Here is a 20,753-nt window from a genome sequence, read left to right as displayed (position 1 = left end):
AAGAAGAAGAAAGGAAGGAGAAGAGAATGCTCATGAAGATGGAGGAATGGTTGGATGATCACGCCACTAGAAGAATGGATGCTCCTAGATGAGTGTGGAAGCCGCCACTTGAGGAAACCATGGTCCTTCAAGATAAGACTAGAGAAGAAGCTCAAAGCTCTCCAAATGCTCACTCCAATTTTGAGTATAGTTTCTTTAGATAAAATCAAATCTGAATTTTACAAAGGAAGCACCTCTATTTATAGCCTAAGGTGCTGAAAAATAGGTGGGAAATTTCAAATAAACTCATTTGAAATTCCCACCAAAAACAAGTCACATGGGAGGTGTGACCTTTTTCTACTATGACACCTCCCAAAAACTATACCTACACCACTCTCCTAAGTCACATGGACAATGTGACTTTATTTTACATTTTCACACACCTTTATTTAATAACCACACCTCCTAAAACTATACAAGAGTATTTCAAAGCTTGGCCTTGCCCCTCATGGGATGGATTTGGGCTCTTTGGGCTTTGGCCTTCTTGGGCTTGGGCTTGGGCTTTGGGCTTGGGCCTCATCTTTATTTTATGTCTTCTTTTAATTTTGAGAAGACTAAAAGGAAGAACTTCAAATGTGAGGGTGGATGTCCTCTTCCTCCATTAATAAAAGCCTCCTTTATTTGATTCTCATCAAATGCCATATTGAAAATAAGCTCAAAAGTATGTTGAATACAATAACAAAGGGAGAAAAAGACTTACATTTGAGGAAAGGGATTATGCTTGGCTACATCTGAGGAAGGAAAGGTTTCCCTCTCAAAGGAAGTCAAAACTTAGTCTAAGAGGAGATGGTTAATTCCAAGTCCTAAAAAAAAAAATGATAATGTATATAAACTATATTTACCTATGGAGTTAACCACACTTTTAGTATTTGTGATCTATCCCCTTTTGTAGGGGTTGCTGACTATGAATATGATTTAGATGCGAGGACAAATCCTTCTTAAGAGGGAGGATATGATTGAGGACCATCTGAGGGACCAGACATTGGGCCTTTGACAATGTCTGTGACTAAGAGGATTGAAGAAGAAGAAACCTTAATGAAGAAGACTCTTCTACTTTGGAGTGTTGACTATTAGAATTTCTCTTCTTTCTTCTTAGTCTTGTATAAATTGTATAGGTGTACATTTCCTATGTATTTTTGTACATTTTGTAGAGGCATATGTGGGCTAGCTTTAATTGGGCCACCAATTGGGTATTTTTTGGAAGTCAAATCTAGCAAACACGCGAAGAAGAAGAGTTTGAACCTTATAAGTCTCACATCACATGGGAGAAGCCAAAAATAGGTTGAATTGAGGTGCTAACTTGAGAGCCTTTGGACGTCACTTTGTAGCTCATTGAGTCCCATTTTGCCCTCTTGTAACACTCACCTTTGATTGAATGAGAATATAATTGCTTATATGCTTTCTTCTCATTCTCTTAGATTATGGTTGTAATCTTCTCTTAGTTCCCCTTTAAAGATCATTCCTTGGAAGAGAAATCAAGTTTATCTAAAAGACTTGGAAAGATTTTAAGACATTTCATTCTTCTAGTGTCGTGTTTGAAAATACTTATATTAGACATTATCTAAAGTGAAAATGTGGCAAATGAGTGATATATCATGTTGTGCGAATTCTTTAAATTATTAGTTATTTTTACTTGTATATGAAAAAAATTATTTAGATGATATTGCATATAATAATAGCATAGAAACTTAGCAAAACTATAAAGATTTATGTTCTTTTTAGTATTTGATGTCTTTGTATTTATAATTTGTATATATATATATTACATAAATAATGGTGAATATATGTATTATCTTTATACAAAACTATGGAAATTTATGTTCTTTTTAGTATTTTAATGTCTTTGTATTTATGATCTGTATATATATATTGTTCCTACAAGACCTAAATCCTGCAAAACACTTCCTTTTGTTGCAATATTCTCGTCTTTCCGGTCTTTCGGTTAGGCTTCTTTTGGTTGGATCTCCTTTGGTCTGGACACGATGGGGGGAGTACCTGCGAAGACACTCCGACGATCAAGTCAGTCTGAGAGCTAGGTACCTGAAGAGTAGGGAGTGAATAGTTACCTTGGGTGTTGTGCCTCTTCTGCTATTTATACTGCTCTAGATGAGCTATGGTTGTTATGGGCTTGCTTTAGGGTCCAAACGAAGGCCCAATTGTGTCTTAACCGTGCTTATCACCTAAGTTGGCTTGTTTATACCAAATTACGTGTTTAGCTTTGCATCTTGTCGTCTAGTCGGCTTTGTCGTCTGGTCGGCCTTTCGGCCATCCGGTAGTACATATGCCCCCCAGGCTCGAGTGAGTTGGTTTAAACGTAACGTAGAGTCGAATTGCCGTGAGTATTCGCATGCCGAGTGTGTTCGTGTTTGCTCTGTTGCTGGATGTCGAGTGTGGTTACTTGTACTCGAGGAGCGTGTACATGTAGTGGTGAAAGATGTACGCTAGATGTAATCTTTGGCCGAGAGGTTTTCTTTCGAACTCTCTTGGTCAAGAGGCCAAGAGGTTTTTCTTTTGTACTCTCGACAGGGATTCACTTGGATGAATTCTTCCTTGGCCGAGAGGTTTTCTTGCGAACTCTCTTGGACGAGAGGCCGAGAGGTTTTTCCTTCGTACTCTCGGCAGGGATTCACTTGGGTGAATTCTTCCTTGGCCGAGAGGTTTTCTTTCGTACTCTCGACAGAGATTCACTTGGGTGAGTTCTTCCTTGGCCGAAAGGTTTTCTTTCGTACTCTCGACAGGGATTCACTTGGGTGAATTCTTCCTTGGCCGAGAGGTTTTCTTGCGAACTCTCTTGGCCGAGAGGCCGAGAGGTTTTTCTTTCGTACTCTCGGCAGGGATTCACTTAGGTGAATTCTTCCTTGGCCGAGAGGTTTTTCTTTCGTACTCTCGACAGGGATTCACTTGGGTGAATTCTTCCTTGGCTGAGAGGTTTTCTTTCAACTCTCTTGGCCGAGAGGCCGAGAGGCTTTTCTTTCGTACTCTCGGCAGGGATTCAATTGGGTGAATTCTTCCTTAGCCGAGAGGTTTTATTGTGAACTCTCTTGGCCGAGAGGTTTTTCTTTCGTACTCTCGGCAGGGATTCACTTGGGTGAATTCTTCCTTGGCCGAGAGGTTTTCTTTCAACTCTTTTGACCGAAAGGCCGAGAGGGTTTTCTTTCGTAGTCTCGGTAGGGATTCACTTGGGTGAATTCTTCCTTGGCCGAGAGGTTTTCTTGTGAACTCTCTTGGCCGAGAGGTTTTTCTTTCATACTCTCGGCAGGGACTCACTTGGGTGAATTCTTCCTTGGCCGAGAGGTTTTCTTGTGAACTCTCTTGATCGAGAGGTTTTCCTTTCGTACTCTCGGCTGGGATTCACTTGGGTTAATTCTTCCTTGGCCGAGAGGTTTTTCATTCGTACTCTCGGCAGGGATTCACTTGGGTGAATTCTTCCTTTGCCGAGAGGTTTTTCTTTCAACTCTCGGTAGGGATTCACTTAGGTGAATTCTTCCTTGGTCGAGAGGTTTTCTTTCGTACTCTCGGCAGAGATTCACATGGGTGAATGCTTCCTTGGCTGAGAGGTTTTCTTTCGTACTTTCGGCAGGGATTCACTTGGGTGAATGCTTCCTTGGCTGAGAGGTTTTCTTTCGTACTTTCGGCAGGGATTCACTTGGGTGAATGCTTCCTTGGCCGAGAGGTTTTCTTTCGTACTCTTGGCAGGGATTCACTTGGGTGAATTCTTCCTTGGCCGAGAGGTTTTTTTTTTAACTCTCTTGGCCGAGAGGCCGAAAGGTTTTTCTTCCGTACTCTCGGCATGGATTCACTTGAGTGAATTCTTCCTTGGCCGAGAGGTTTTCTTTTGAACTTTTTTAGCCGAGAGGCCGAGAGGTTTTTCTTTTGAACTCTCTGGGCCGAGAGGCCGAAAGGTTTTTCTTCCGTACTCTCGGCAGGGATTCACTTGAGTGAATTCTTCCTTGGCCGAGAGGTTTTCTTGTGAACTCTCTTGGCCAAGAGGCCGAGAGGTTTTTCTTTTGTACTCTCGGCAGGGATTCACTTGGGTGAGTTCTTCCTTGGCCGAGAGGTTTTCTTTCAAAGGAATTCATACGTAGTTGGTAAGTGGTAAGTCTAATTTCATTAAATGTGGTGCCTCGTTAAAACCTCTTAAATAAAAAACCCTTGAGAAAAAAGATTGAAGGTAGGAAAGAGTACACCCTTAATACATATAAGCTAAAATACATTTTCAAATGACTGGCGTTCCACGTCTTGGAAACTCCCCATCCTCTCGGGTTCATTAGGTGCCCGAGCCTTGTTTCAGAATTCTTTCAATTCCTCCAGCTGCATGTATTTGGTGGCTCTTTGGCGCAACTCATCCAATGTCGTGGCCGGCTGCATGCATAAACTATCTGAAAACGGTCTCGGCTTTAGCGTAGTTACCATGTGGTGCATCACCACTTTGGGACTTAGGTTCCGTATGTCCAAAGCCATCTTGCTAAATCTGTCCATAAAGGCTCTCAAGGACTCTGACTTCTCTTGTCGGATATTCACTAAGGCGATCGAAGTGAGGTGGTGTGGTCGGCTGGTAGTGAACTGAGCTCCGAACTTAGTTGCAAGTGTGTCAAAACAATCTATGGACTGAGCCAGTAGTCGGGTGAACCAGCTTAAGGCTGTCCCCTTAAGAGAAGTGGGAAATATTCGGCACCATAGCGCGTCTTCTGCTGTGTGCAAGCCAACCTGGGTTAGGTACGCATTCACATGTTCGTCCGGGTCTGTGGTTCCATCATATTTATCCAACGTGGGATTGTTCCAAGTTCCCGGCAAAAGAACTTCAAGGATGGTTTCGGCAAAGGGCTTCTTCGGGGAGTCGTGCCTAACGCGTTAGTTGAGGCCGGTCTGGCATTTGCTTGATATGAACTTCCGACCTTATGTATATCCGTGTTCGCGTTGTCACCTGGGGGGATACCATCCATGGCCTCCGGGATATCCGGCTTCTCGGCGAGCTTTTGTTTCATCCGGGCATTCTCCTTTCTCAAAGTTTCCATCTCTGCACTCCTTCGTTTTATTCCTCTAATCTCTTCTTTGCTTTTCTTATTCAACAACTCCATCTCCTTCTGTATCTTCAGGATTAGTGTCATGGGATCTGGGTGACTGGTTTCCTCTTGCGCATTCCTATCGTTGCCCGTCATGTTCCTCGTAGTTACCATGTGGATATTTCGTGGGGTTTTCTTTTGGCCCCACGGTGGGCGCCAAAATGTTCCTACAAGACCTAAACCCTGCAGAACACTTCCTCTTGTTGCAATATTCTCGTCTTTCCGGTCTTTCGGTTAGGCTTCTTTCGGCTGGATCTCCTTTGGTCTGGACACGATGGGGGGAGTACCTGCGAAGACACTCTGACGATCAAGTCAGTCTGAGAGCTAGGTACCAGAACAGTAGGGAGTGAATAGTTACCTTGGATGTTGTGCCTCTTCTGCTATTTATACTGCTCTGGATGGGTTATGGTTGTTATGGGCCTGCTTTAGGGTCCAAACGAAGGCCCAATTGGGCCTTAACCGTGCTTATCACCTAAGTTGGCTTGTTTATACCTAATTACGTGTTTAGCTTTGCATCTTGTCGTCTAGTCGGCTTTGTCGTCTGGTCGGTCTTTCGGCCATCCAGTAGCACATATATTATATAAATAATAGTGAATATATGTATCTTTATATATGTTGTTTCCATGATATATGGGTTACATTATAAACTAGTCTCTTATGTTAATGCTTAGTTTCTACAGAAGTATTCACAAATATTTTCCACTTAAACAATTTTTTTTATATCAAAATATTTTAATTTAAAAAATATTAAATTTGTTTACCAATCTTTACTAGTCACATCAGTCATTAAAATGAAACAAAACCATTTTACAAAAAATAGAAAATAAAAAACTAAAATTGAAACAACCCATGTAAGTAAGTAGCTCTTATTTTTCCCTCCAGCGTGAGAGTGTTATGCTTTTCATTGATTTCGAAACGACGTCGTAGTTGGTGCACATTATCATTTCTCAATTCAGTCAGACATTTCTCGTTTGCTTTTGGCGGAAAAGAGAAAAGCAAGATCCTGAATTTTCCCGCCAATTTTTCTTTGATCCGAACAATGGCACCAAAATCCGATAGTGCCGAAGGTACCATCTCCGCCACACAACTTTCATTTCTTAGTTCTTCTCTCAAATCCTAACATCTCTCACTCTGTCATTTCGCAGCGATCGTGTTGAACTTCGTCAATGAGGTAAGCAACAACACCGTTCCCATTCCCGTGCTTCGCAATTCATCTCACGTGATACGCTTTCATAGTAGCAGGAAAATTAAAATTGAAATGGAAGTTAAAAACGCCTCATTTTGTAATGATGGTTTCCATTTTTGATTTTGATTTTTTTTTAAATTTGATCAGCAAAACAAGCCGGTGAATACGCAGAACGTGGCGGATGCGTTGCAGAAGTTCAACCTGAAGAAAGCGGCGATTCAGAAAGCGTTGGACAACCTCGCTGATGGAGGGCGCATTTCGTTCAAGGAGTACGGTAAGCAGAAGATATATCTCGCGCGGCAAGATCAGTTCCAAATTCCCAACAATGAAGAACTTAACCAGATGAAGGAACAGAATGCTGACATGCAAAAACAACTAGAAGATCAGAGAAAGGCTATCAGTGAGGTTGAAGCAGGTATATATATTCTACTATAGTCATGGGCCCTATTTGTTAGGGATTAACATTTTTTGTAGTTTAGGAAATGTTTACATAAACTTAAAAAAACAAGAAGTAAGCATCTTCACAAACTAAAATTAGTTTATGTATAAACTTAAAAAAAAACTTTTTTGGGCAACTTAACATGTGAGAGCGTCTGCAAATTAATTTAATCTTACTTTAGTTTTGGGTTTATGGAGGAACCAATTTATATTTTTCTTCTTATTTGTAAATGTTTACCAGGAATTTATCTAAGCAGGTTCTTAGTGTAGTTCAGTGAATGAGACAAAGATAATTTTGAGTTCATGTTTTGATTTTGATTAGCGATTCTTCCTAGCTCATTTTGGGATTATTCCTCATTTTTGTGGCTTGGAATTTGTAATACTACATTTTCAACTTTTACCCAAATTTAACTTATCTGCATATTTGGATGAGAGTGGAGAGAGTTCAAACGCATCTTTACTTTCTAAACAACATTTTTCTTCTTCTTTATGAGTGTATTGAAGTTCACAATTAAGCATTAGAATGTAAAAATATTTTTTAGAGTTTAATCTAAATATAGCCATCTGACCTTCATCCAATGGTTTGATTTCCTGACTGAACCAATTATATGAATTATTGAGTGAACCAACTCCAGATCATTTTCTGCAGTTAGCGATTTCATGCATTCACGCAGTTAGCAAATCGGAAACATTGAAAATCAGATGACTCGTATACTTTAATAAATTGGACTTAAAACATGTATCTGGGATTTGGTTTTGATTGGTTGAGTTGCCTGATTTCCATCAAATGGTTTCGATTGGGTGACTGTAACAATGATGTGAATTACTGTTGAGTATACTGAATCTGGGTGATTTGGTGGTGTCAATTATTTCACGCAATCATGCAGTTAACGAATCAGAGTTGTTAAACGAAGATCAGACAACTCATTTTGTCTTGGTAAATTAGACTTAAAATACACATTAAAAATTGAGTAGTTTGTTCTTCATGAAGTGATTCTAATTCACTGATTGTGTGAATGCTTGAAATTGTTGACCGTGGCAAATTCAGCACAATGTGGATGCCTAGGAAGTAATGTTATTATGGTTTTTCACGTTGATTTCGTTTGGTTTCTTGATTTTAAAGATCTAATAAAACCCGTGAAAACATTGAAAATCTTGTTAGTATTTTTCGTTTGAATTACAAAAATGAAATAAAAATAATGTGACATTTTGTAATTATATCTGAAATAGAAAATAAATAGAAAACTCTTTTTTCTGTGACTAAACAAACAAGTCCTTCTATGAGTACTCCTGTGCAATGATCTTAAAATGTGACTGTTGCATTGCTTAATAATTAATATTATAAAAACATTTCATTCTGGATACTAGTTTTCGTGCATTTGGAACAATTGAGAAAATTCGAAATTGTGGACATAACTCTTGATCTTGCAATTTATGGATGTAACTTGGTGGTGCAGAAATTAAATCGTTGCAATCAAATTTGACACTGGAACAGATCTTTGAAAGAGAAGTGAACCTTAGATTGGAGGTAGCTGATGGGATACTTTTGTGCTTTTCTTTCTAATTTCTTTGTAGGGAATTGTTGGTTTGAGCTGTTTCAACTAAGATGTTTTGCCTTTTATGTTCTGCTTCAGGTTCAAGAAATGGAGGAAAAATTGACCAAGTTACGTGGAGGTGTTACTCTGGTGAAGCCAGAAGAACGCAAGGCAGTTGAGGGTATGTTGTCAGAGATAATAGGTCACTGGAGAAAGCGCAAAAGAATGTTCAAGGATTTATGGGATACCCTCACTGAGAACTCACCTAAGGATCCCAAACAGTTTAAGGTTTCTTTCTTGGCCAGTCACAGCCATAGATCTTATTCGTTATTTTTAAATGTTTCTGTTATCATGTTGATACTAGTTCGCACTTTGCAGGAGGAACTTGGAATAGAATATGATGAAGATGTTGGGGTGAGTTTGCAGTCGTATAATGACCTGATTCAACATGGTAAGAAGCGGCCTAGGGGGCAGTGATGTATTTATTGAAATAAGTGTAGATTGTTTGATGTTCTGACCACAGTAAAATTACTGCAAATTACATACAGCTTATGCATTAAGTTTTTACAAATCTGATATAGTTTGGTTTTATTCACTAAAATTACACGCCTAGTTCATCATCATTGGAGCATTGTCTCAATGCAATATATTATTGGTAATTTCACTTTTGGCCTAAGCATTGGTAGTCTTTACTGTGCATACTATTCTGGTGCTCATGTTTCAAGGACATAAAACATTACCTTTATTGTTAAACTTCATATTTACTGTTATCTAACCCATATGTTTAGCTTTCATACATGTGCCATGCAGTGTTTATAAACTGTGTACATCATTCCTTTTGTATTAGTATCTTTCATATCAATAACAAAAGGTTTGCTCTTTCGTTCTTTTTTTTTCTTCTTCTGCATTCCGTTTTTGTTTCCTCTCTCTCTAACCTGACTGGTATCAAGAGTCTTCATGTCTTCTCTCACTCCACACATCTTCACCACACCAATCAATTTCAAGTTAGATGGTGATAACCATCTCATGGAAACAAGAAGTTCTAGCTACTCTTCATAGTTTCAATCTTGTTCTTTTCTTGGATTCTTCTTTTGCTCCTTCTTGATACACCACAAATATCTCGGATCAACTCATTTCTTCTTATATCACTTTTCTATCCTATCATCAACTAGATCAAGCCATCGTGGCATGACTACTTGCGTATATGTCTTCATCTCTCCTCACCAAAATGGTGGGACTTTCTTGCACTCATCAAATATGGGAAAAACATTAAGTTTACTATGCGTCACAAACACGACCACACGTCAAGAAACTTAAACTGTAGCTTCACACACCAAAATGTGACTAGACTATTTTTGTATTTCTTCTTGACATCAAGAACAAGAAGACTGTTGACACCTTAGTTACGATTGACACCCTAAACCTTCGTAACCTTGCGTCTCGATCCCTACACGGTTGAAGAGGTAGAGACTCTTCTTTTGGCCTAAGAATAACAGTTTGAAAAGACAAGATCCTTCAATGATAATCTTTTTCAAGCTCACACTACATTTGTTCCTTCTTCACGCTTTGGTTCTTTTACCAAACTTGGTCCTAGTCAACCCTACCCATCTTTTTTGTAACCACCACACTATTTCTTTGGATCTAAACCAAATAGCAAGAATTATTGGTTGTCTTCCTCTACTTCTGCAAATTCCATAATGTCTAACAAGACTTAATGCCAAATATGTGGCATTCCACACAAGATTGGCACAAGTATGATCGATCATCCCAATCCATTATCAGTGCTAACTCTTCTCAGTTTGTTCCTACAACATGTGATGATAATGAACCCTCCATTCTTGGCACACCGTTTATTCTTCACAATCCTTTTTGTGGTACCCAGGCAATGGTGCTTCACATCATGCATGAAGAATCAAATCTCACCGCCAAAAAGCCTTATAGAGGTTTTGATTGAGTCCTTCTTCTTGCATGGTTTGATTTTTTGATTTGGATGAAGTTTGGAATGAAGTATGGTGCGAAAGCTAGAAGGAACTTAAGAGAAGTTTTGTGAGTTGAAGTGGAGAATGTGGATTATGGCTTAGTGAAACTTTAGGTCTATTAGGTAGAGTCAGGAGGCTATAAAAAAGACCACCCTAGAGAGAGAGCTTACACAAGTGTATGGGTTGAATTTGGCAGCATAACACTATGGCTAAACACTCTTATTTATATATGCAAATTAGTAGTGTAGTCAAAAGAGAGGGAAATTCAAAACTTGAATCTCCTTTGCTTTAGGCGTCGAGTTTGCTTGCACAATTAACATGTTTTTAATGTGCAAAGCATGCTCTAGTCGTGCTAACTCTCTCCCATGACCGACCTAAGGTGTTTTTTGGGCCAAGGAAGCCCAATTGAAACCCTATGTAGGTTTTCTAAATCCTAATATACTTTAGGTTAAAATACAAGCCCAAAAAACTACACTAATAGACTCAACTTCTAGGTCCAATTTATTCAATTGATTCCAAAACAAATAAATCCTATTATATTATGTACAACTAGGTCATGGCCCAAGATGATAAATGTTCAAGGAAGAAAAGGAATAGTACACCTGGGTAAATCAAAGCTTAAAGATCAAAAGTACAAAACTCAATTCTATTCCACACACTTGAGATAATCTAAAGCTTTTGAAATCTTGAAAATTGTTTTTGATAAACTGATACAATCCAAGTAGCCAAGAAGATGACCAAGGACTCAATAGACAATTCACACTGTGAGTAGTCATCTCAACAATCAAGTCAAGGCCCCACCAAATATCAGACGAACCTCACTAGAAAAGAAACCTTGCCAGAGTGTTGAGTGAGTCTTGAGTGTTCCCTTCCTTGGTCTTATCTTGTCAGTGTAGTGCTCTTCAAACCACTTATCTTGGAAGTTTCCACCCTTCCAAGTGGCGTGATCCACCTTCCATAAGCTTTCCTTCCTTCATCTTTTCATTCCTTTTTATTACGCCATTAATTCCTCTTTGTGTTCTTGTTTTTATCTTGTTCCAATTCGGTCATCTTCTTCATTTCTTGCTTCATTTTTTGCTCATTCAATTCCGCAATCATCATCATAATCACCATATATTGTGTTTTTTCTTTTTTCCTCTAAAAGTGAACCTTTACACTTAATCACTTGGTTAAGTTCGTGTGGATCTTCTTTGGGTCTCATACCATAATTGTTAACATCGAAAATCATAAACAAAGTGTCATAATAAAATGGGTAACTCTAAAATCAACTCTCATGTAAAGGAGTGTAAAACAACCTTTATATGACCTCAATCAAGTGGTCAACGTAGTTAAAATAACAAACCAAAAGCAGTTTGAATCATTTAAAACTGTTTAAAACACTTAACAAAATTATGTTAAGGTTTTTACAAAAAATAACCATTTGATTTATCGAAACAACCAGTTGATTTTATTTGACAGTAAAGCCAAAACAAAGCTAAGCTTTTCCAAACCATTTTAAAAATCACTAAGTGTCAAACAACAAGTTGATTAGACATTTTAACAGGTTGAAATTTCACAGCCTTTTAGAAAACCCATCTTTTCAAAAAGATAAAGATTCAAATGAACTTGGATCATCTTAAGGAGTGAATTAACAAGTTAAAAACTACTAGACAATACAAACACACCCAACAACAAGGTCTTCAAGCTTTCCACATAAATTTGGAGACATCAAAGCATCTTGTTCAACAATCTTCCCATATTTAATGAAGACAAATCTCTGATTTGTTTGTGTTGTAGTTTTTGACCTTGAAAGGTCTTGCAAAACAGAATTTGTACACATACAAAGCAAGTATAGAACCAGGATTTAAAACAGTTTCACAAGGCACAAAAAACCAGTTTTTTGCATAACCCATAAGCAGAAAAAATCAGTCCAAAACCGTGTGGCAACACCATCTTTTTGAGCAGCAGAACCAGGGTGTATGAGAGTGTGGCAACAACAGTTTTAAACATAATTAAACACCATAGAATATCCAAAATTACAACCAAGAAACCACTAATTTCTCCCCTTATTTGTCTTCACAAATAAACTAAGAGAATGAATGTACTTTTTGGCAACAACAATGTACACCAACATATTTAAGAAGCTAAGTCCACCTAAAAGGAAGAAAGAGTAATGGAGATGACCTTTGTTCAAGTTATTAGGAATCCAACCAAGATTTTCACCTCGTGTGGTAAAGTGAGTTACGATAGTAAGAATGAGAGAGCTCAAGTGTGATTAGTTCAATAGTTTAACCATGTGTTACTTGATATTTGCAAAGTTTTCGTGGCGATATAACATCCAAATAGTACTAGAACCACCCAAAACTCTCCTAATGCATTTATCAAAATCTGTCTAGCAACATGCGTATTTAGAGCACTTAGGGGATCATCAAAGATGTACACATCAGAATTGGAGTACACAACTTCAGCCATGGAAACTCTCTGCTTTTGGCCACCGTTGATGTTAACCCCTATTTCACCGATTTTAGTAAGATCGCCACCAAGAAGTAATATAAGGTCGTGTTGTAGTTCGGTCACATTTATTGCCCTTCGATATCTTGTTGTGTCAAAGACAAAACCAAACAAAACATTATCGCGTACAATTGCATTAAGAATCCATGAAACTTGGGGTACATAAGCAACTGATCCTCTCATAACAATAGTTGAATCTCCAATTGGAGGAATTTCTCCAAGCATTGCAGACACTAATGATGTCTTCCCTTTTCCTGTACTGGTAACAACTGCAACTAGACAGCCAACAGGTATTTCCAGATTTATGTTTGACCATGTAGGGCTCTCTGCCTTTGCATCCCAAGAAAAGTATCCATTCTTGATTGCGATAGCTGGTAAAATTAGATCAAGAGGTGGATTTGGTAGAAGTATTCTCTCTTCTACTAAGAGCAAATATTCTAGTCGTTTACATTTGCATTAACCAACTCCAAGCAAGGTGAAAACTCCAAATGTAATCATAGTTACAAATATTCATCAACCCCATAAACACCAATGTGATTGCCATTCATAAAAAGCTTTGAATTTCCAAGAAAACAACAAAATATATTCCCTTATGACCAGATTCTGAGACATACATATTGCATATTTGACCAACCGGTTTTGCAAATCTGAAACAGGTTTAACCATGCATAAGCAATTATGGCAGGTTTATTTAGAGGTGTCAGGGGAAAAACAACAGGTTGTTTCGTACATTCAACCGATTGTTTTATTATGACAACAAATGGATATTTTTCAAAAAAGATTATCTTCCAAAGTGATGAGGAAAGCATTATGTAATTTATTCATACCTTTGCACAAAGATAACCCCCAAAAGATTTAACCAAACGAAAAATATTTGGATGTTTATTTTATCATATGAGGCACATACATAAGATGAGAATATACAACTTACTTTACATGAGTTATGAATTTTTGAACTGTCAAGAATATGAGTAAGATGCATATTTCTGAACCATAAGAACAATCATCACTTTGATGAGTTTTCACCAGATAACTTCTTTGACTCAAGGTTTTCTTGACTCCCAAGAATACCTACAAGAAAGAAATCAAGAAACAAGATTTGGTCCCCATATGAATTTGGGTCCATTGGCATTAGCTGGGACATTAGGAACCTTAAAAATCTTAGGAGCTCACTTTAAAACACTTCTAGGAACAAAAATCCTCCTCACTCTGCAGAATCTAAGAATGTGCCCCCTTTTCATGCAGTAAAAGCAAGTTTCAATCGGTTGTTTCAACAAAACAAGTTGTTTTTCAAAAAAACTGGAAAAGGGTTTTGAAACTGATTTGTTCTTGCTGTTGGGTTAAATTCCAGTCCATCCTTTCCAAAAACACAATTTTGTGAGGCAAGAACAATTTCAAGATTTGATTGGCCTTTGGAAAACTTATCCACAATTTTTAAAAGATATTGGACCTTCTTTTGAAGAGATTCACAATTTTCACAAAAGCTTGAATTAACATACTTACCAAAAGAGTTTTGGTAAATCATTTTCAAGTTTTCAAAATCTGTTTTTGAATTGTTTAACTCTTCTTCTAAGGTATTGACTCTATTTTCTAGCCAATTGTTTAACCCTTTCAACTGGTCATTAAATCGGTTCATCTTAAGCTCATGCTCCCTTAGCTTACCAAACAAGGAGGTTGTGGTCAATGTGGTCAAATCCTTGGATTTTGAGATTGCAGTGACCTTTGGTTGCCAAGATCTATCCAAACATTTGAGGATCTTGATGTTCAACTGCTCCCTTTCAAAGATCTTGCCAAGGTTGATGAGGTGATTCACTATTTGGGTGAATATTTTCTGCACATCCGAGATGGTTTTCTCTTTAATCATTCTGAACATGTCATATTCTTGGATCAAGGCATGCTTCCTTGCCCTCTTCACATTAGTTGTGCCTTCATGGGTAACCTTAAGGATGTCCCATATCTCCTTTGCAGATGCATATTGTGAGAATCTAGAAAAGTCATTAGAATTCAAAGCGGAAGTGATGATGTTCTTGGCAATGCAATCATATTGAACTCTTTTACTTTCACTCTTAGTCCATTGGAACCAAGGTTTTTCAATGAAAACATCATCCTTTTCAATTTTAGGTACAAAATGACCATTTACAATAGCATCCCAAATTCCTCTATTAATTGATTCAACAAAACTTTTCATTTTAACCTTCCAAAATTCATAGTTCCGTCCACAAAACAAAGGTGGTATGTTTATAAAACCACCCTCCCTAAATGGTAGTTTTCCAACCATTTAGAAAAAGTTTTAGGATCGAAACTTGAGTAACTTTCAAGAACTCAACTCCTGATGCCAATTGTTAGAATTAGAGGGCTAAACAAGAGGGGAGTGAATTGTTTTTGAAAGATTTTTGCAAAGATTGAAGATAAAGTGAAAAGGTATGAAGAATCAATCAATTGAAAATTTTGTTCAACCAATAAAAAATTGTTTTAAGTTTGATTCTAGAAAATCAACTAGTTGTTTTCACGAAACAACCGATTGTTTATACCAGTAGAATTGAAAAACAGTGTTAAAACAGTTTATGAGTGTAAGGATAAAGAGAATCACACAAGATTACAAAACACACACCAAGAGTGATGATCTTGAACCTTTCAAGAACACACACCATTCTATGGCAAACAACACAATTTCCAGAAACACCTTATGAAACTGCCTTACACAAGAACACACAAAAATACAATGTTAAAAGAAGAAGAGGAATATAATACACCTGGGTAAATCAAAGCTTACACTTGAGATGATCTAAAGCTTTTAAAATCTTGAAAACCTGTTTTTTGATAAACTCTATTTCTTAGTTAATGTAAAAGAGCGTAAAATAACCTTTAAAAACCACTAAGTGTCAAACAACAGGTTGATTCGACCAGTTGATTCTGTTTGACAACAAAGCCAAAACAAAGCTAAGCTTTTCCAAACCATTTTAAAAACCACTAAGTGTCAAACAACATGTTGATTCGGCATTTCAACAGGTTGAAATTTCACATCCTTTTAGAAAACCCATCTTTTCAAAAAGATAAAGATTCAAATGAACTTGGATCATCTTAAGGAGTGAATTAACAAGTTAAAAATTACTAGACAACACACACACACACACCCAACAGCAAGGTCTTCAAGCTTTCCACATAGATTTGGAGACATCAAGTCATCTTGTTCAACAGATTATAGAGCTTCGGCCTCGGCTACTTGTGAGCTTATTTGGCTTAAATAGTTACTTAAAGAAATGCAATTTTGAGAGGTCACTCAAATGACACTTATATGTAATAATCAGGTTGCTCTTCATATTAGATCAAATCCAGTTTTTCATAAAAGGACCAAACATATTGAGATTGATTGTCATTTCATTTGAGAAAATATTATATCGGGAGATATCAAGACCGAGTTTGTTAATTCAAATAATCAATTAGCATATATTTTTACTAAACCCTTACGAGGGCCTAAGATTGATTACATTTGTAACAAGCTGGGTACATATGATCTATATGCACCACCAGTTTGAGGAGGAGTGTTAGATATTATTAAATATAATTAGATATTAATAGATATTATAGATATTGTTAGATATTTTATATTTATGTAATGGGCTTAGTCCTTATGTTTCTTTTCCTATATAAACATAACCCTATGTGTTTAATATACACAAGGCATTTACCCTATTCTTTCTTTTCCTTTAATACATTTTGTTAATGGAAGAGAATATGTGAACCAAAACCTTTCCAAGTTCTTTAAGGAGAATGAAGTTGTTCAGCAAAATGGAGTTGTTGAAAGGAAAAATCGTCATCTTCTTTAGGTTACTAGAACTTTACTTTTCTGAACGTCTATTCCTAGATCTTACTAGGGGGAAAGTCTTGACTGCCACTTATTTGATTAATAGATTACCCTCCCAGGTTTTAGAGGGTGTTACTCCTATTCAGTTGATGACCACATTCTATCATTCTATTCCCATTTTGACTTGTCTTCAGAATCGTGTCTTTGGTTGTCCTGCATTTGTCCATGTTCATAGTCTTTATCAGGATAAGTTAGATCCTCACACCATCAAATGTGTTCATCGGTTATGCCTCCAACAAAAAGGGATACAAATGTTATCACCCTCAAAGTCATAAAATCTATGTTTCCAAGGATGTCACCTTCCATGAAATAGGGTATTTCTTTCCTAGTTCTCAGCTTCAGAGGGAGAGTATTCAAGAAGATGAGGTCCTTGAGTTATCACCTTTACCATTATTGCAAGATTTCATTCTTAGGGAGAATGACAATGACCATGTGCCAGAATCATTACTAGAGAAGAATAATGAGGACAAAAACCGGTCCTAATCGAACAACAACTTTATTTGTCCGAATCGAAGGTAAGAACTCATATCCGTGAGACTTTTGAGGACACCTTAAATCTTGTTTTTGAACCTAACCTAGATGGTTTACCTATTGCCTTGAGAAAAGAAAAATGATTTTGTGCCAAATATCCTATACCCCAATTTGTGTCTATAGAAAAACTTTCTATGCAGCATCGAAGTTTGCTTTCAGTTATTGATTTTATCAGAATCCCTACATCAGTACAAGAAAACTTAAAAGATGAGAACTAGATTCGAGCTATGAATGAAGAAATGAGTGCATTACAAAGGAATGAGACTTGGGAGATTGTAGAGAAACCAAAAGATAAGAAGGCAGTGAGTTGTAGGTGGATATACACATTTAAGTATAAGTCTGATGGCACAATGGATCGATATAAAGCAAGGTTGGTTGCAAAAGGGTATACTCAAACCTATTGGATTGATTATGAGAAGACTTTTGCTCCAGTGGCAAAAATGAATACAGTCCGAATTATTCTCTCCCTAACAGCGCACTTTGGTTGGGAGATGCATCAATTTGATGTTAAAAATGCCTTCTTGCATGTAAGCTTGGAGGAAGAAGTATACATGGAAATTCCACCTAGTTATGGTGCTATTAATGAAGGGAATAAGGTGTGCAGACTTAATAAGGCCTTATACGGTCTTAAACAATGACCTCGTGCTTCGTTTGGAAGGTTTACTCAAGATATGAGATCTTTGGGGTACCGACAAAGCCAATGTGACCTTACTTTGTTTATACAACATTCTTAGAATGCTAAAATCACTTTACTTTTGGTCTGTGTAGATGATATGATTATTACAAGTGATGATGAGATTGAAAAACAAACTTTGAGGGAGAGACTGGCTGCTCAATTTGAGATGAAGGATCTTGGGAAGCTGAAGTACTTCCTTGGGATAGTGGTTGCTTACTATAGACATGCCATCTTTATTTCTGAAAGGAAATACATCCTTGATCTCCTCAAAGAGACTAGTAAGTTGTGTTGCAAGATCACTGAAGTGCCAATAGAGAAAAGTCATAGGATTGGGAATGATGAGGAAAATCCAAAGGTGGAGAATGTTGAACAAGATGCCTTGATGTCTTCAAATCCACGTGGAAAGCTTGAAAACCTTGTTGTTGGGTGTGTGCGTGTGTTGTTTAGTAGTTTTAACTTGTTAATTCACTCCTTAAGATGATCCAAGTTCATTTGAATCTTTAATTTTTTTGAAAAGATGAGTTTTCTAAAAGGCTGTGAAATTTCAACCTGTTGAAATGTTGAATCAACTTGTTGTTTGACACTTAGTGGTTTTTAAAATGGGTTGGAAAAAGCTTAGTTTTGTTTTGGTTTTGTTGTCAAACAGAATCAACCGGTTGTTTCGATAAATCAACTGGTTGTTTTTTTGTGAAAACCTTAACAAAATTTTGTTAAGTGGTTTGAACTATTTTAAATGATTCCATTTTCTTTTGGTTTTTGATTTAATTGTTTTGACCAATTGATTGAGGTCATATAAAGGTTGTTTAATGCTCCATAGCATTAACTAAGAAAGATAGATTAATCAAAATCTTTTTTCAAGATTTCAAAAGCTTTGGATCATCTCAAGTGTGTGGAATGTGATTGGATTTTGTACTTTCGGACTTTAAGATTTAATTTACCCAGGTGCATTCTATTCCTTTCTTCCTTGAACATTGTATTTCTGCATGTTCTTTTTTAGGCAATTTCAGAAGGTGTTTCTGGAAATTGTGTTGTTTGCCAAAGAGTGGTGTGTGTTCTTGAAGGGTTCAAGATCATCACTCTTGGTATGTGTTTTGTAATCTAGGGTTGATTACATAGTGACTTATCAGTGGTTAGTTGAGGACTAGATGTAGCTCTTGGTTAAGAGTGAATCGGTACAAACATCTTATGTCATTCTCTTTATCCCTACACTCATAAATTGTTTTTCAATTATGCTAGTATAAACAACCGATTGTTTCGTGAAAACAAATCGTTGATTTTCTGAAATCAAGCTTAAAACAGTTTTTTATTGGTTGAACGAAATTTTCAATTGATTGATTCTGTATAGATTTTCACTCTACCTTTAATCTTTGCGAAAATATTTTAAAAACAATTCACTCCCCTCTTGTTTAGGCCTCTAATTCTAACAGAGAAGACACAATATCAAGGACTAGTGGGAAAACTCATTTATGTATCATAAACTAGGCCATATATACCTTATGCAGTTAGTGTGGTTAGCCAATTCATGCATGATGCAAGAGAAAGACACTTGCAAGCAGTAAATGGAATTATTCAGTACTTAAAAGCCTCTCCAGGGAAAGGATTGCTATTCAAAAAAGGGAAAAACTTATCCATGAAAATATATACTAATGTTGACTATGCAAGATCAATTGTTGATAAAAGATCCACCACAGGCTATTGCATGTTCTTGGGTGGAAAATTTGGTGACATGGAGGAGCAAGAAACAAAATGTAGTTGCAAGATCAAATGCAGGAGCAAAATTTAGAGTCATGGCTCAAAGGGTTTGTGAACTATTATGGATGAAGATCATATTCAATGACCTCAAAATAAAATATGAAGCTCATATGGGTTTGGTGTATGATAATAAGGTCGCCATCAGTATTGCACACAATCCATTTCAACATGACCGAACAGAGCACATAGATATAAACCGACATTTCATTAAGGAGAAGTTGGATAATGGTCTTATAGCCACCGAGTACATCCCTTCAAAACTCTAATTGGCAAATATGTTTACTAAGAGACTTCCCACAAAACAGTTCAAAGATCTTACTTGCAAGTTGGAAATGATAGATATACATTCACCAACTTGAGGGGGAGTGTTGCATAATTAGGAGATAATTCTAATTAAGTGCACATTTCATTCTCTATTTATTAGGACAGATTTGATATCTTTTAGTGATTTGATTTGATTTGTATAGCTTTCATTACCTATTATTTGTTGCTTTCATTATCTATTATTTCTTTCCTTAATTAGGTTGTAAACAGTTTATAAATTGAGATTGTAATTACATTTGTAAAGACATCTCAGAAATGCATTTCATTTATTTCTTTCAACTAGTTTTCTTAAGAGAACTAAAAAAACAATTCAACACTAGAATTAAAAATGCACAAATTGAAACTTGAAGAATTCTTAGGTGAGGCTTGTTGGCACTTAGAAACCTTCAAGACAGACTCACCGTTTAAATGTTTTATCTAACAAGTAATTAAAGAAAACTCTTTAGGAGATGGAAGAACACCAACAAATCTTCTAAGACACATAAAGTTCAAAATTGATCGTTTACAAGAAATTGAGAAAAATAATAAATGAACAAAATTTTCTTCAAACTCTTTTCTCTTTAGTATTTCCTCTTTAATTGCCTTTGCACTTGTTGTCTCTCTTTACGGTGTTCATCCTTAGAATGCCTCCTCTTTCTTCTAGGATGCTACCAAATCAAATTAGCTACACAATCCAGAAAAGCAATTCAACCAAGGATTTAATCCACTTTAAAAAAGTCAAGAAATAGTAAAACAAGAAAAGCTAATTTGAATAGAATAACTCAAGAGATTGGAGATGAAACAAGACACAAGAATTATCAAGAATTTTAGACAAGCAAGAAATTAAGGTAATCAAGAAACTGGACACAAGAATTAACTAAGATTGACACTAGAAA

The 20,753-nt window shown here is 36.8% G+C and overlaps 1 protein-coding gene across 1 annotated transcript; it reads left to right on the top strand.

Moving 5' to 3' along the window:
- Nucleotides 1–6,015: 6,015 nt before the first annotated feature.
- On the top strand, nucleotides 6,016–8,930 carry LOC137809623 (homologous-pairing protein 2 homolog). Its single transcript, XM_068610730.1, has 6 exons — nucleotides 6,016–6,169; nucleotides 6,248–6,273; nucleotides 6,436–6,703; nucleotides 8,184–8,254; nucleotides 8,361–8,549; nucleotides 8,640–8,930. Exons 1-6 carry the CDS (start codon nucleotides 6,142–6,144, stop codon nucleotides 8,736–8,738), a joined length of 681 nt encoding a protein of 226 aa, XP_068466831.1. The 5' UTR covers nucleotides 6,016–6,141; the 3' UTR covers nucleotides 8,739–8,930.
- The last annotated feature ends 11,823 nt before the right edge of the window (nucleotides 8,931–20,753 follow it).

The sequence above is a fragment of the Phaseolus vulgaris genome, chromosome 2, assembly GCF_000499845.2.
Source record: "Phaseolus vulgaris cultivar G19833 chromosome 2, P. vulgaris v2.0, whole genome shotgun sequence".
In the NCBI taxonomy this organism is placed as follows: domain Eukaryota; kingdom Viridiplantae; phylum Streptophyta; class Magnoliopsida; order Fabales; family Fabaceae; genus Phaseolus; species Phaseolus vulgaris.
Note: the sequence above shows the minus strand (reverse complement) of the source record. Positions and strands in the feature narration are given on the sequence as shown.